We start from the raw sequence: 12,517 nt of genomic DNA, 5'->3' as shown, positions 1-12,517 counted from the left end.
TGTTCCAGGTGATACATGTTGGATAGAGACCTTGTGATTCATGTTGATTGAAGACCTGTTGAGGAGCATTTTGAGTTATCGATGGTGTGAAGACACCTGGCTGGTGGTCTCTACATCTTCCTGGTTCCCTACAAGCAACTGGATGAACGCAAGGGGAGGAACATCCACCAGGATTTAGGCTGATGCTGGAAATTTATTGGGAAGAGCAGATTGTTGACTTTCGACCCCAAAAGAATCTTAGCTGCTCAATCCAGTCATTCTCGCTGGTGGCACCAAGCAACACTGGATGGTCTTGTCCAACCTAAATAATTCCATTATTCTAATTCTCCATGTCCCACCTGAGAATCATACATCAGGTTTCATACATCAGGCATCAGACACAGCCCAAATGGTGATGGACTGGGGCAAAGATGTAGATTTTGGAGACAATGGGTTGGAAACCTCTCCAAAAAAGGCTCTTCCACCCACCAACCCAAACCAATGGATACTCACATGATGCCAACGTTGATTCCTGTTCACCCCTTAAAAACACCCTGGGTTGGGGTAAAAACACATACATTGAACAAAGATGTGTAAAACACCCATGTTTTCACTAGGATCTGGGGGAGGGGGGTGGAATTTGGGGTTCAGGAGAATATTCAGGAGGATTTAGAGGTTCTTGGGAAAACTGAGGGAGTTTTCTTCATTCCTTTGCAACCCAAAAGCTGAGAGAGGTAAATTTGTTGCCTCAAAATTACTCAATCTCCCTGAAAATGGCTTAATTCTGCCTCAGAATGGCTCAGTCCTCTTCTGATTTGATTAATGAGAAATACCTCTACTCAAATTCAGGTGCAAACACCACCATATGGTGAAATCAATAATACAGATTATATTTAAAAATAAAACGAGAGGTACAGAGATGGAAAGAAAGAGAAAGGAGAGGGGAGAGAGACAGAGAGAGGTAGGGAGCAAGAGATCCAGTAGGAGATCATCAAGATCTGTGGATCCAGTGGTGTCCTGCTGGCCCTTCTTCAGGCTGGCCTTCTCGAGGGGTGGGTATTCCAAGCTCACTGAAGACTTTTCATTGGGGTCTTTTTCACATCCAGATTAATGTTCATTGGTTAACATCTCTCTAATGGTAATTTCTTTGGAATTGTGTGATTTCTGGGGTTAGTGGCTGTGAGTTGGTGGTCACTGTCTGCCTCTGCCTGCATTCCCTTTGACCCAGTCAGAGCTGATTTCATGAAGTTGCTGGATTGGGCTTTCCCCGTGGCCCATAAATTCTGCATTCTTTGTGTCCATTCTCAGTGATCCATTCTCCTCCCCCATCTTTGTTAACCTCTCCTAGGCCTGAGATAACAGCTGGACAATTGTCCTACCTTCATCTTAGCTACAGTCCTAGTGCCAGGTTTCCACGGAGGAATATCAGAATATCAGGGGAGAAGGAGGGGGAGGGCAGGAGGGGAGGGGGAAGGGAGGATCCAGTGGTCATTGGTGGTGGCAGCTGCCAATGTGTCCATAACTTGGCGTGAGCTTTGTTTGACCGGTGATGTGCACGTGAGCAGTTGCTTCTTAACACACTTTGTCACAATGGGAGTTTTTGTGGGCATGCATTTCCCAGCAAGTGCCACCCAGACCTCGCCTCTGCCAGGCCTGGAGTCAGCACCTTCCTGTTACTCCCTTCTGTGCTTATCTCATGGCAAAGTCCTTCTGTGGCCTCAACAGTGTTTGAGATGGGCAACTCTGCTCTTCAGGTCCTTGCGCTGGTGACCCATGTTGGGCAGAGACCATGATGATCCATGCATGGGTGATCTACATGTGGCGGAGACCCGGTGAGCCATTGTGCTGCTTCTGCCTGGGGTAGAGTTGTCTTTCTTTACATGGCTTGGTGTGGGGCTGTGCTTGAATTTGTGCTGAACACAGCATATAAATCACACGTTTAATTTTTTTTTGCTTTGGGGGGGGGGGGAAGTGGCTGGGTGGGTGGGATCCTGTTCCCTAAGGCTTTCAGAATAACTCCCAAATAGTAGGTTGTTTTGGGGTATCCCCCAGTCCTGAGTGGATTCTTGAGAATACTCAGTTCCAGAAGTGAACATATGGCTCTGACACTTGGAGTGGAGCCCCTTGGAGAGCTCTTTTTTGGGGGGGTGGGATTTTGCTGCTTTCCGCAAATTTTGGAGATAATAAACAGGTCTTGGGGGTGTAACAAATGTGATTTGTGCTAACTAAATTGTAACTATATTGGCAAAATTGTATTCGTATTAATAGAAAAGAATTGTTACAAAGCAAAGAAAGGAAATAGTGAGGAAAAAGGAGATGGACTCCCTCAGATGGTAGGCAGCAGTAGTAGAAGGATGTAGGTTTGATAAGCTACATCTAGAAATAAAATTTTGACTTTGGACTGGGCCAAACTGGGATGACTCCAAGCATGGAACTTGAAAGTATAGAACACCTGTAAGCTTAGTGCGCCTTCTCTACCTGCAAGGTTACGGAGCGGACACCGATGAAGACAAAGAGCATTCATCGGGAATAAGAGCTCCAAAAGGATGAGAGACCCCTAACTACTAGTAGAGCATGCGCAGCACAATATAGTGACGTGGATTTTAGGAATAGAAACTAGGAGGACTTTTCCAGAAAGTTCTGTATTAATATGCATTAGCATACAGTATAGAAGTGGGATTTTTGTCCTGATTGTTTGATACGTGAGGAAGGGCAGGCCCCTCCTCGTATCCCCGGTCGGTTTTGCTTGCGCTTTATACGAACCTTAATTGTACTGAATTACTCACTGCCAAATTTTGTATATTTTCAAATATGCACATTCAATATATTTTATTGTATTCATTTATATACAATTGCTACTATGAAAAAAATGCTGCTAAATTTATTTTTGTTGTTTGGTAAATTGGACGGATAGAATAGCATTTATAGCAGGGGCTTCCCCTAAGAGGGGAGTTTGTGGAAGGGGGAGGTGGAGGCGCCCAGGCCGGGCCCGCCCGCGCTGTCCCCGCGGGGCCCGGCCCTGCCCGGGCACGGCTGATGCCGCCCGTCCGCGCTCCCATCTGCTCCGGACCGGCGCTCCCAGCTCCGCGCGGGGCGGGGCCGCTTTGGGGACCCCCTCCAGGGCACAGCGCGGCCGCTTTGGGGCTGGCGGCGCCGCCCGGCTCTGGGGATGGCGCAGCTGGGACCGTACTGGTGGCACTGGTGGTCCTGGTGGTGCCGGGACTCGCCCTGGCTGCAGGCACGGAGAGCGGCGGGAGGGAAGGGGTAACTGTGGAAAAGCGGGAGAAGCGTTGGAATAACGAGGGGTGAGATGGCTGAGGTCCCCATTCTGAGGTAGATTTGGGGTCGGCCACCCCTAAACCGGTGGCGGGGGGTAGCTGGAATTTGGAGGGACGACGGGCAAGGGTGGGAGAGGGGCGATAAGGGGAGGTGGGACAGCGGGAAGAAGTTTATATGGAGATGGCTCTCCGCCTGTCCTCCATCCCCTGAGCCTCAGAGCTGTTCCTTGCGGCTCGGGGGGAGGGAGGCGGATCCACACTGGGGGGGTTCCCAAGCTCCCGGTGCATCCCTGTGGAGGCAGTGGGGGGAGGGGGGGTTACCTCATTCCGTAGCCAGTGCTGTCTTGGGGTTAGGGTTGGGTTAGGGCGGCCGTGGTGCAGAGGGGGAGAAACGGTGGACACGGAGAAGGAAGAGGAGGAGCAGGAAGTAAGAGGAGGGATTGAAAAAGAGGAGCAGGAGGAAGCTCGGGAGTCCACCGCTCACTGTACCGCTCCCGGGAGCATCGTGTCCTTCCCCCCAGCGTTCCGCAGGTAAGCTCGCCCTCACTGTCTCGGGGCATCCCCTGGATATGGGGTTTTTTTGGAGGTGTCCCGGTGGCGGCTGCCGGCAGAGCCCCGGCGGTGGGCGGGGAATGCGGGGTTCCGGAACCTTGCGGCGATCGCACGGTACCGGCAGTGTGAGCGACGCCGCGTTTTGGGAGAGCCGAGGGGGAGAACGCCGAGAACAAACTGGGGAACGGAGGAGGCAGAACCCCCGGCAGTCTGGAGCGGAGAGGGGAGAACAGAGGGGTAAGGGAGGAGTCGGAATTCCTGGCAGCCTGGAGAGGGGGAGCCTGGAAACGGGTGTGTGGAAAAATCACCCTGTGAACAGCCGGTGTTCACAAAGGAGAAAGAGGAGCCTTATTCGTACAAAGGGAGAGAGTCCACTAGGGCATACCCCCGTGGGGACTCTCCTAACTTTTTGGAGGATGCAGCCGCCTTTCATCCTAAACTTTTGGCCGCGTATTGCCCTCTTTGTTTCCCCGTTGCCTGAGGTACAGCCTTCCCCAACCACCTACTGCATATTCCCTTAAAGTTCAGAAGTTCAAACTGTCTGGGTTCTGCAACAAACTCATACAGCTTGGTGTTCATGAAGACCCCCCCCACACCTTCCTTCAGAACCTGGTTGGTTCTTTCAGACCCAGTCTTCTGTGAAGACATTAAGACCAATTTTTCCTATCGGAGGACCCCTGGGACCCCAGATATGCCTAAGTAGAGAGTAAGGGGAGTAAAGGACCCCTGGGATGTCTCTCAAACATCTCCAAACAGCACTCAAAGAAGGGGGGAAGCCCAGATCCCATGGGACCCCCCAGCAGCCCAGAAAAGGGACACCTCTGGAACCCCAGAAAGGGAGAACTCCTGGGAGGGTTTTTGGTGCCGAGTCTTCATGTTTCTGAGGCTTTTAGATATACAAGATGACCAGTGATTTCTAGAGATGGACTTGGGTAGGAGGAACCCCCAACCAACCCAACATGCTCACACCTTGATTTTTTCACCCAAAACAGAACTTGTCATTCCCAGGCCTTTGCTGGATGGAGGAGAAGGCTGTGGAGGAGATAGTCCAGGATACCCAGGCAGATGAGGAGGAAGTCACTGTACCTTTCCCTCTCTCTTCTGCTCCACCTTCCAGTCCAGCATTGCCTCTGGCTGCAGGACAACCCCACTGCCGATGTCGTCCTGCCGGGGGTGGATTTGGAGGGATCTCCTTGCTCTTTCTCTTGGCATGGAGGCAAATCTCCTTCCTCGCCTTCTTCCTTTTTCTGCCTCCTTGTCCTTTTCCTTCCCTCTTCCTTCTGCTTGTTCTTTCCTCCCCCAGGCACCGAGCTGTGGGTGGAAACCAGGGAGGACAAATCCCCCCAGCAGAACCTCGTGGAAGAGGCTGTTTTGAGTGGCTCCAGGGCATATGAATTCAACAGGGAGGAAAAGCCCTGGAGATCCTGCAGGAGAAGGCCCTGCAAACCCAGCCCATGGTACTCTGAGGAGGAAAGACACACCCTGTTTTAGGAAGGCAGCCAAGGTCTGCACTGGTGATTGACCAGCAGCTTCACAATGGGGAGGTGCCCTACAAGTGCTTGGAATGTGGGAAGAGCTTCAGTAACAGCTCCGACCTCCTCATCCACCAGTGGGTGCACACAGGGAAATGGCCCTTTGAGTGTGAGGAATGTGGGAAGAGCTTCAGCCAGAGCTCCAACCTGAACTGCCACCAGAAGATCCACACTGGGGAATGGCCTTACCAGTGCTTGGAATGCAGAAAGAGCTTCAGCCTCCGCTCCAATCTGATCCACCTCCAGAAGGGCCACGCTAGGGAACAGCCCTCCGTGTGCTTGGAATGCACAGGAAGAGCTTCAGGTGAAGTGCCTGCCTGGTGCTCCACCAAAACACCCACACTGGGGAGCAGCCTTACATGTGTAGGGAGTGTGGAAAGAAGTTTAGTGACTTCTCTAACCTGATCTTCCATCAGAACATCCACACCAGGAGGAGGCTCCAAGAGTGTCCCAAGTGTGGGAGGAGCTTCTCCTGCAGCTCTGCCTCGACCCAACCCCAACAGTCCCACTGGTAAGGGAAGCCCTGCAAGTGCCCTGCCTGCAGGAAGAGCTTTGTCCGCTGCTCCACCTTCTTCACCCATTAGAGGACCTGCATTGTATTATCTACGGTGACCGTGTTAGGAAGAGACCTGGTGATCCACGTTGGTCAAGGACGTGGTGATCCAGCACTGGTAGAGACCAAGGTTTCTGAGAAAATTTTGTGGGAAGCCCTCCAAAGTAGGCTCTTTCACCCACCCAACCCATCCCCTTGGATACTCAATCAATGCTGACACATAAATTCTTTCATTTTAGCCTTCATTTTCTTGTGATCCATCCTTTAAAAATACCCAAAATTGGTTAAAAATAAAGAACCTCATCATAGATGTGTGAAACCCCACCATTTTACAGGGACCGGGGGCGGGGGGTGGGGTGGGGTGGGGTGTGGGGGGGGGGCAACGGGGATTTGTAGTCTGGGGGATATTCAGGAGGTTTTGGGGCTTTTGAGGGAATTTGGAGGAGTGTCTTCCATTGCTTTCCACCCCAAGACATGAGGGGTTCTATCCATCACCTCAAAACCACACAACGCCACTGAAAGTGTCTCCATCCCAGCCCAAAATGGCTCAACCCCACCTCCAAATGACTCAATACCACCTCAAAACTATGCAATCCCACAGCACTCCAAACCCTGGAGAGGAAGGAAGGGGATAGGGAGGGGTGGGATGTGAATCAGGAAGGGTGGGATATGGACTGGGAAAGATGGGATAGGGATTGGGAGAGCTGAGATGGGGTTTGGGAGAGGTGGGATGTGATTTGGGAGGGGTGGGATGGGGATCAGGAGAGGTGGGATGGGGTCTGAAATGAGACAGCTGAAGGCTGGGGAGGATGAGGTCACGGGGGACCCCGTTCCTGAAGAGGTTGCGAGGTATAACCCAGTTCTGCAGGGGTTTGGCTGATGACTCATCAGTGTCCAGGCAGACCCGCAGCACTCAACATTCCCCATGTGGACCCCACCTGCACCCCCTCTCACCTCCAGTGCCCCCCAGAAGGGGAATTTTGGGGAGGGGGAAGATGGAGGGCACCCAGCCTGCCCCCCCTCCCCTCCCCCCCCGCCATGCTCTCCTGGCAGTGGCAGCTGCAGTGGGGACCGAGTGTGGGCAGGAGCAGCCAAGAGCCCAGCCCTGACCCAGCCCGACCTGCCCCAGCTCCATCCGTGCTCCTCCTGTGGGGTGCAATAGGTTCGGGAGACACAGGAGTCCGGAGTGGGTGCTGGTCCTGTGGGGAAGAGGAGAAGGGATGGATAAGGAGGAGAAGGAGGGACAGAGGAGGAGATTACTGGTTGGCTAAAGCACACTAAGGAAAAGCAAACAAAAATCCAAAATCCATCCAAACTGAAATAAACCCAAAACTAATTATGTGGTAGCTGAGGAGGCTCTGGGGGAGGGAGGGGTGAGGGGAAAAAAACAGAAAAGGGTAAGGAGAAAAAGGAATACGGAAGACCCGACTTATTGAGTCACAAGAGTCAGAGTAGACCCCTGTGCAGAACTGAGCCCGGATTTGATCAACAGTTTATGCTTAAAGGCCCATAGCACTTCACTTAACAGCACTTAACTGAGACTTAATCAGTAACTTCACATAAAACTTATTACACCACAACAGGAACATAGCCACATGCCTGACTGACTTACAAATCTAAAGTACTTCTGACTCCAGGAGAGCAGCATTCGCAGACATTTGCTATGGCATATTCACCGTCACACACATATGGACAGGAGTCTGTACGAGGTCCCGTGGGAAATTCCCCTGGAATCCAGTGGAATTCTCCCTTCCGATGCTTTTGCATCTTCTCACCAGGCGCAGGGTAGAGCCTTGAGGAGTGGCGGGGCTCAGCCCAGGACATATCATCATTCAGGGATGCCTCGAGTGCAGCAAATGGGAGAGTTCCCAGCACAGGGGACTTGCAGAGGCCCCAGCACAGGGACGTCGCTGTTGCAGCTGCTGTGGCCCAGAAGAGTTCCAAGGGTCTCACTCAGGGCTGCTGTTTATAGGGCCCAAGGGATGGGCTTTAGTCACAGGCAGCTTCCACCCTGGCCCCAGCTCAGGTTGGTGACTTTCTGGGAAAGGTTGAGCACAGAAATATAATCCCATCTGGGATGTTATTCAGGAAAAAAATACAAAAAACAAACAAACAAACAAACAAACAAACAAACAAACCCACAAAAAAAACCCACCTAACCAAACCAAACCAAACCAAAAAAACCAAACCAACCCACCAAAACAAAACAAAAACAACACCAAAAAACAAACAAACAAAGTTTCCAAGGGTGTTGGAGGTGGTTGGACAGACCCAGTTCCTGGAAAAGACAATGTTTGTGATAAACTCAAGAGGAGTTGAGCCCCGGAGCTGCTTGTCAAGGCCGAGGCCTAAACAAGTATTTCTCAGATCATGCTGTGACCTGACAGGAGTGGAGGCTGGGGAGATACTTTCCCGAGTGTGTCCACTGACGTTTCATGAGATCCGAGATGCTCTGAACCCTCTTCCCACATTCCCCACACCTGTAAGGCTGTTGCCGGTGTGCCGGTGGCTGATGAATGCAGACGGAAGAGGAGAATTGCCAGAGCCCGGAGCTGGGTGAGAGGCAGACGAGGATCACCGTAGGATGATGCAGAGCGGCTTCCCAGCCGAGTGTCTGAGCTGTTCCTGTCCACCAACTTCACCCCGCAATGCCGTTCTGGAAGTGACACTTGGCCTTTCCCGTGTGCTGGAACACCCCTCCGCGGGCAGGGACACAGGTCATGGCGTGCCCCCTGCCAGCCCCCCGCTACAGCAACTTCCATCACCCCACAGCCACTTGGAAGCTCAGGCGGCCATGCCAGACCCCCCTTTCCCACTCCCCTCTGCTCCACGGCCACGGCAGCACCGGCTGCTGGGTGGGGTGGACCCCCCATGAGCCCCCAGTGAGCCTCAGGGAACCCCTCCAGGGGGTAAGGGACATACGAAGGCACCCTCTCTTGGGAACCACTTTCCCGCTGTGCCACCTCCCTTCATCTTCCCTCTCTCACTCCTTTCCCACCGTCCCCCCAAATCCTAGCTCCCCCCATCTCGGTTTGGGGCTGACCCGCCTCCTCCACCGCTCCGTTTGGGGCTCCCCCCCCGTCTTCTCCCTTCTTCCCCCGTTCACATCGTGCCCGGTCCCGTCTCACGCCACAGCCGCTCGCCCGCAGCCGAACTGATGGAGCGGAAGTGAGGGCAACTGACGGCAGAGGAAGGATGGAGGAAGAGGAGGAGCAGGAGCCGGAAAAGGAGGAGAAGCGGGAAGAGGACGAGGAAGAGGAGCCTTCATTTTTCTTCTTGCCTTGAGTTCATCTCTCCCACGGCTTCCACTGTACCAGGGCCGGGAGGTCAGCGGCGCTACCCAGCGCAGCTTCTGTAGCTGTCTGATCTTCTACAGGGGAGAAGAAGAAAAAGAAGAAGAAAGAGGAAATTCGCGGGTCCACCGCGCCCTGTGTCCGCAGCCCTCCCGGCCCGTGGAGCTTCTGCCCCGCCGCATCCCACAGGTGACCGGGGAGGGGGAACTTGCCCCAAATATCTTGGGCGTCCCCGGGAGATATTTTATTTTTCGGGGGGATCCCGGCCGTGCCTGTCGGCAGAGCCCAGGCTATGGCGCGGAGGATGCGGGCTCCCGGATTCCACGTGGAGATCGCCCGGCGGGGGTAGGGGACACCGGTTCTGGCTACCCCTGGAGTGGGAGATCGGAGAGGGACGATACCGGTTTGGAATACCCCGGGCAGACTGGAAAGGAGGAAGCACAGAGTTAACGGGAAGGGCAGGATCCCCTCGACCCTGAAAAGGGGAACTGGGCGGGGGGACATTCCCGGGATCCAGGAGTGGGGCGAGCCTGAAGACGGGGAACCCTGGGACCCCCAGCAGCCGAAACAGAGATTCAGCAGAGAGGGGTCCCCTGGGACCTCTAAAACTTCCAGCAACGCTTAGTTGACAGAGACAGAAGTAACCCAGGACACAGAAGACCTCCAGAACCCCAAAACTGAGAGACCGGGGGGGAGGGGGGATCTTGGAAGCTCCTTTGCTAAATCTTAATGTTTTGGAGGGGGTTTTTTTCTGCATCGTGGTGTTTTGGAGGTTTTTATGGACACAGGATGCCTGGTGACTTCTAGAAATGGACTTGGGCAGGAGGAATGTCCAACCCAGCACGCTCACACGCTGTTTTTCCTCAAAACCAGGATTTGTCATTCCTAAGGCTTGGCTGAATGGAGGATGAGGCTGCAGTGAAGCGGGAGATGCCCTGGGACGCTGAGGCAGGTGAGGAGGAAGTCACTGCCCCTTTCCCCCTCTCCTCTGCTCCATCTCCCAGCCCAGCATTGTCCCCAGCTGCAGGACAGCCCCGCTGCCAACACTGTCCTGCTGGGGATGGACTGGGGGAATCTCCTTCCCCTTCCCTCTGGTACGGAGGCAAATCCCATTCTCTCTTTGTCCTTCCTCCCCCAGGCAATGAGCTGCAGACAGAGATCAAGGAGGAGAAACCTCCCTGGCAGAACATTATGGAAGAGGCCATTTTGAGCAGCTCCATGGCGCAGGAATCAAGTGGGGAGGAAAAGCCCCAGAGATCCCTCACAAGGAGGAGCTGCAAACCCAGCCCAGGATGCTCCAAGGAGGAAAGATCTCCCCTGTACTGGGAAGGCAGCCAGAGCTTCAGCCTGAGCTCAGAGCTGGTGGAGAAGCCTCATGCGGGGGAGAAGCCCCACGAGTGCTTGGAATGTGGGAGGAGCTTCAGCCGGAGCTTCCATCTCCTCCGCCACCAGATGATCCACACAGGGGAACGCCCATATGCGTGCTTGGAATGTGGGAAGAGCTTTAGCAGGAGCTCCTGTCTGATCCGCCATCAGGTAATTCACACGGGTGAACGGCCCTACAAGTGCAAGGAATGTGGGAAAAGCTTCAGTGACCGCTCCAACCTCCTCACCCACCAGCGTCTGCACGCCAGGGAACGACCCTACCAGTGTGGGGAGTGCGGGAAGAGCTTCAGCATCAGCTCCAACCTAATCCAGCACCAGAAGATCCACAGTGGAGAACGGCCCTACGAGTGTCCCGAGTGTGCAAAGAGATTTCGGACCAGCTCCCATCTCCTCCTGCATCAACGCATTCACACGGATGAGAGGCCCTTCCGCTGCCCCAGCTGTGGGAAGGGCTTCAAACGCAACTCCCACCTTGTCAGCCATGAGCGTGTCCATACCGGAGAGAGGCCCTACAAATGTCCTGAGTGTGGGAAGAGCTTCTCCCACAGCTCTGCCTTGACTTCACACCAACGGACCCATGAGTAGGGGAAGTCCTACAAGTGCCTTGACTTCAGGAAGAGTTTTGTCTCCTGCTCCAGCTTCACCACCCACTAAAGGACCCATGTTGCATTATCTACAGTGGCCCAGATCATGCAAAAACATGGTGATCCACATTCCTGGTGATCCATGTTGGGTGAATACCTGGTGACCTATGTTCCACATGATCCACACAGGGAAGACACCTGTCTGGTGGTCTTCGCCTGCTCCTGGTTCCCTGGAGGCACCTGGATGAACACAGGGGGAATGAACGTCTATCAGGATGTGGACTGACATCAGAAATTGAATACTGAGGCCTGAATGACAGGCACTGCACCAAAGTTGATCTCTAGATGAACCTTCCAACCAAACATTATATGATGCTTGAATCTGCTAATTAGTGAAATATCAATGATCATTAGTGAAATATATGATGTGATAAGAATGTATTTATCCTTCCGTGTTTAGGGGATGGCCAAGGCAATGAAATCAGGTATCTGGCCTTGTCTGAAGTACATCATCAAAGCCAACTCCCTTGGTTCCTTCTTGAGCCCTGACCAGGCTTTGGGTGGAACCCAAATGTTATGGGTTGATGCTGGCCGGATGCCACACACCCACAAAAGCCACTTCCTCACTCCCCTCCACAGCTGGACAGGGGAGAGAAAATATGTAACAAAAGGTTCATGCCTTGAGATAAGGACCAGGAGAGACATCCCTCACCAAACACCGTCACAGGCAAAACAGGCTCAGCTTAGAGATATGGAATGAACTAACAAAATCAAAGTAGGATAATAAACAAATTAAGCCCTTAAAACTACCTTCCCCCATCCCTCCTTTCCTTCCGGCTCTATCCTAGCAGCACATCCTGCCAGGGATAGACTGGGGAGATCTCCTTCCCCTTCACTCTGGAACAGAGGCAATTTTCCTTTTCCTTTCACAGAGACCAGGGAGGACAAATCCCTGCGTCAAAACCTTATGAAAGAGTTGATTCCACAGCACAGGAATCCAATGTGGAGGAAAAGCCTCAGAGATATCCCATGAGGGAAGGCTCCAATTGCAGCTCCCCAAAGCTTCATCCAGAGCTCTGACCTGGTGGTCTTTGAGTGCTTTCACATTGGGGAGATATGCTACAGTGCTGAGAATGTGGGAAGGGCTTCAGATGTGGCTGCTACCTGATCCTGCACCAGAAGATCCACACAGGGGAGCAGCCCTAGAAGTGCTTGGAATGTGGGAAGAGCTGTCAGAGCTCCTGTCTGATCCACCATCAGATAATTCACATGGGAGAGCAGGTCCTACAGATGTAGGGAATGTGTGAAGAGCTTCAGTGACCACTCTAACCTCATGAGCCATCAGCACCTGCATTTTACT

The 12,517-nt window shown here is 53.2% G+C and overlaps 1 protein-coding gene across 1 annotated transcript; it reads left to right on the top strand.

The window, feature by feature from the left end:
- The first annotated feature begins 9,141 nt into the window (after window positions 1–9,141).
- On the top strand, window positions 9,142–11,549 carry LOC134055831 (zinc finger protein 239-like). The gene is made up of 3 exons (XM_062512302.1): window positions 9,142–9,376; window positions 10,061–10,139; window positions 10,326–11,549. Exons 2-3 carry the CDS (start codon window positions 10,088–10,090, stop codon window positions 11,156–11,158), a joined length of 885 nt encoding a protein of 294 aa, XP_062368286.1. The 5' UTR covers window positions 9,142–9,376; window positions 10,061–10,087; the 3' UTR covers window positions 11,159–11,549.
- The last annotated feature ends 968 nt before the right edge of the window (window positions 11,550–12,517 follow it).

This window comes from Cinclus cinclus, chromosome 35 (genome assembly GCF_963662255.1).
Source record: "Cinclus cinclus chromosome 35, bCinCin1.1, whole genome shotgun sequence".
Lineage (NCBI taxonomy): Eukaryota > Metazoa > Chordata > Aves > Passeriformes > Cinclidae > Cinclus > Cinclus cinclus.
Note: the sequence above shows the minus strand (reverse complement) of the source record. Positions and strands in the feature narration are given on the sequence as shown.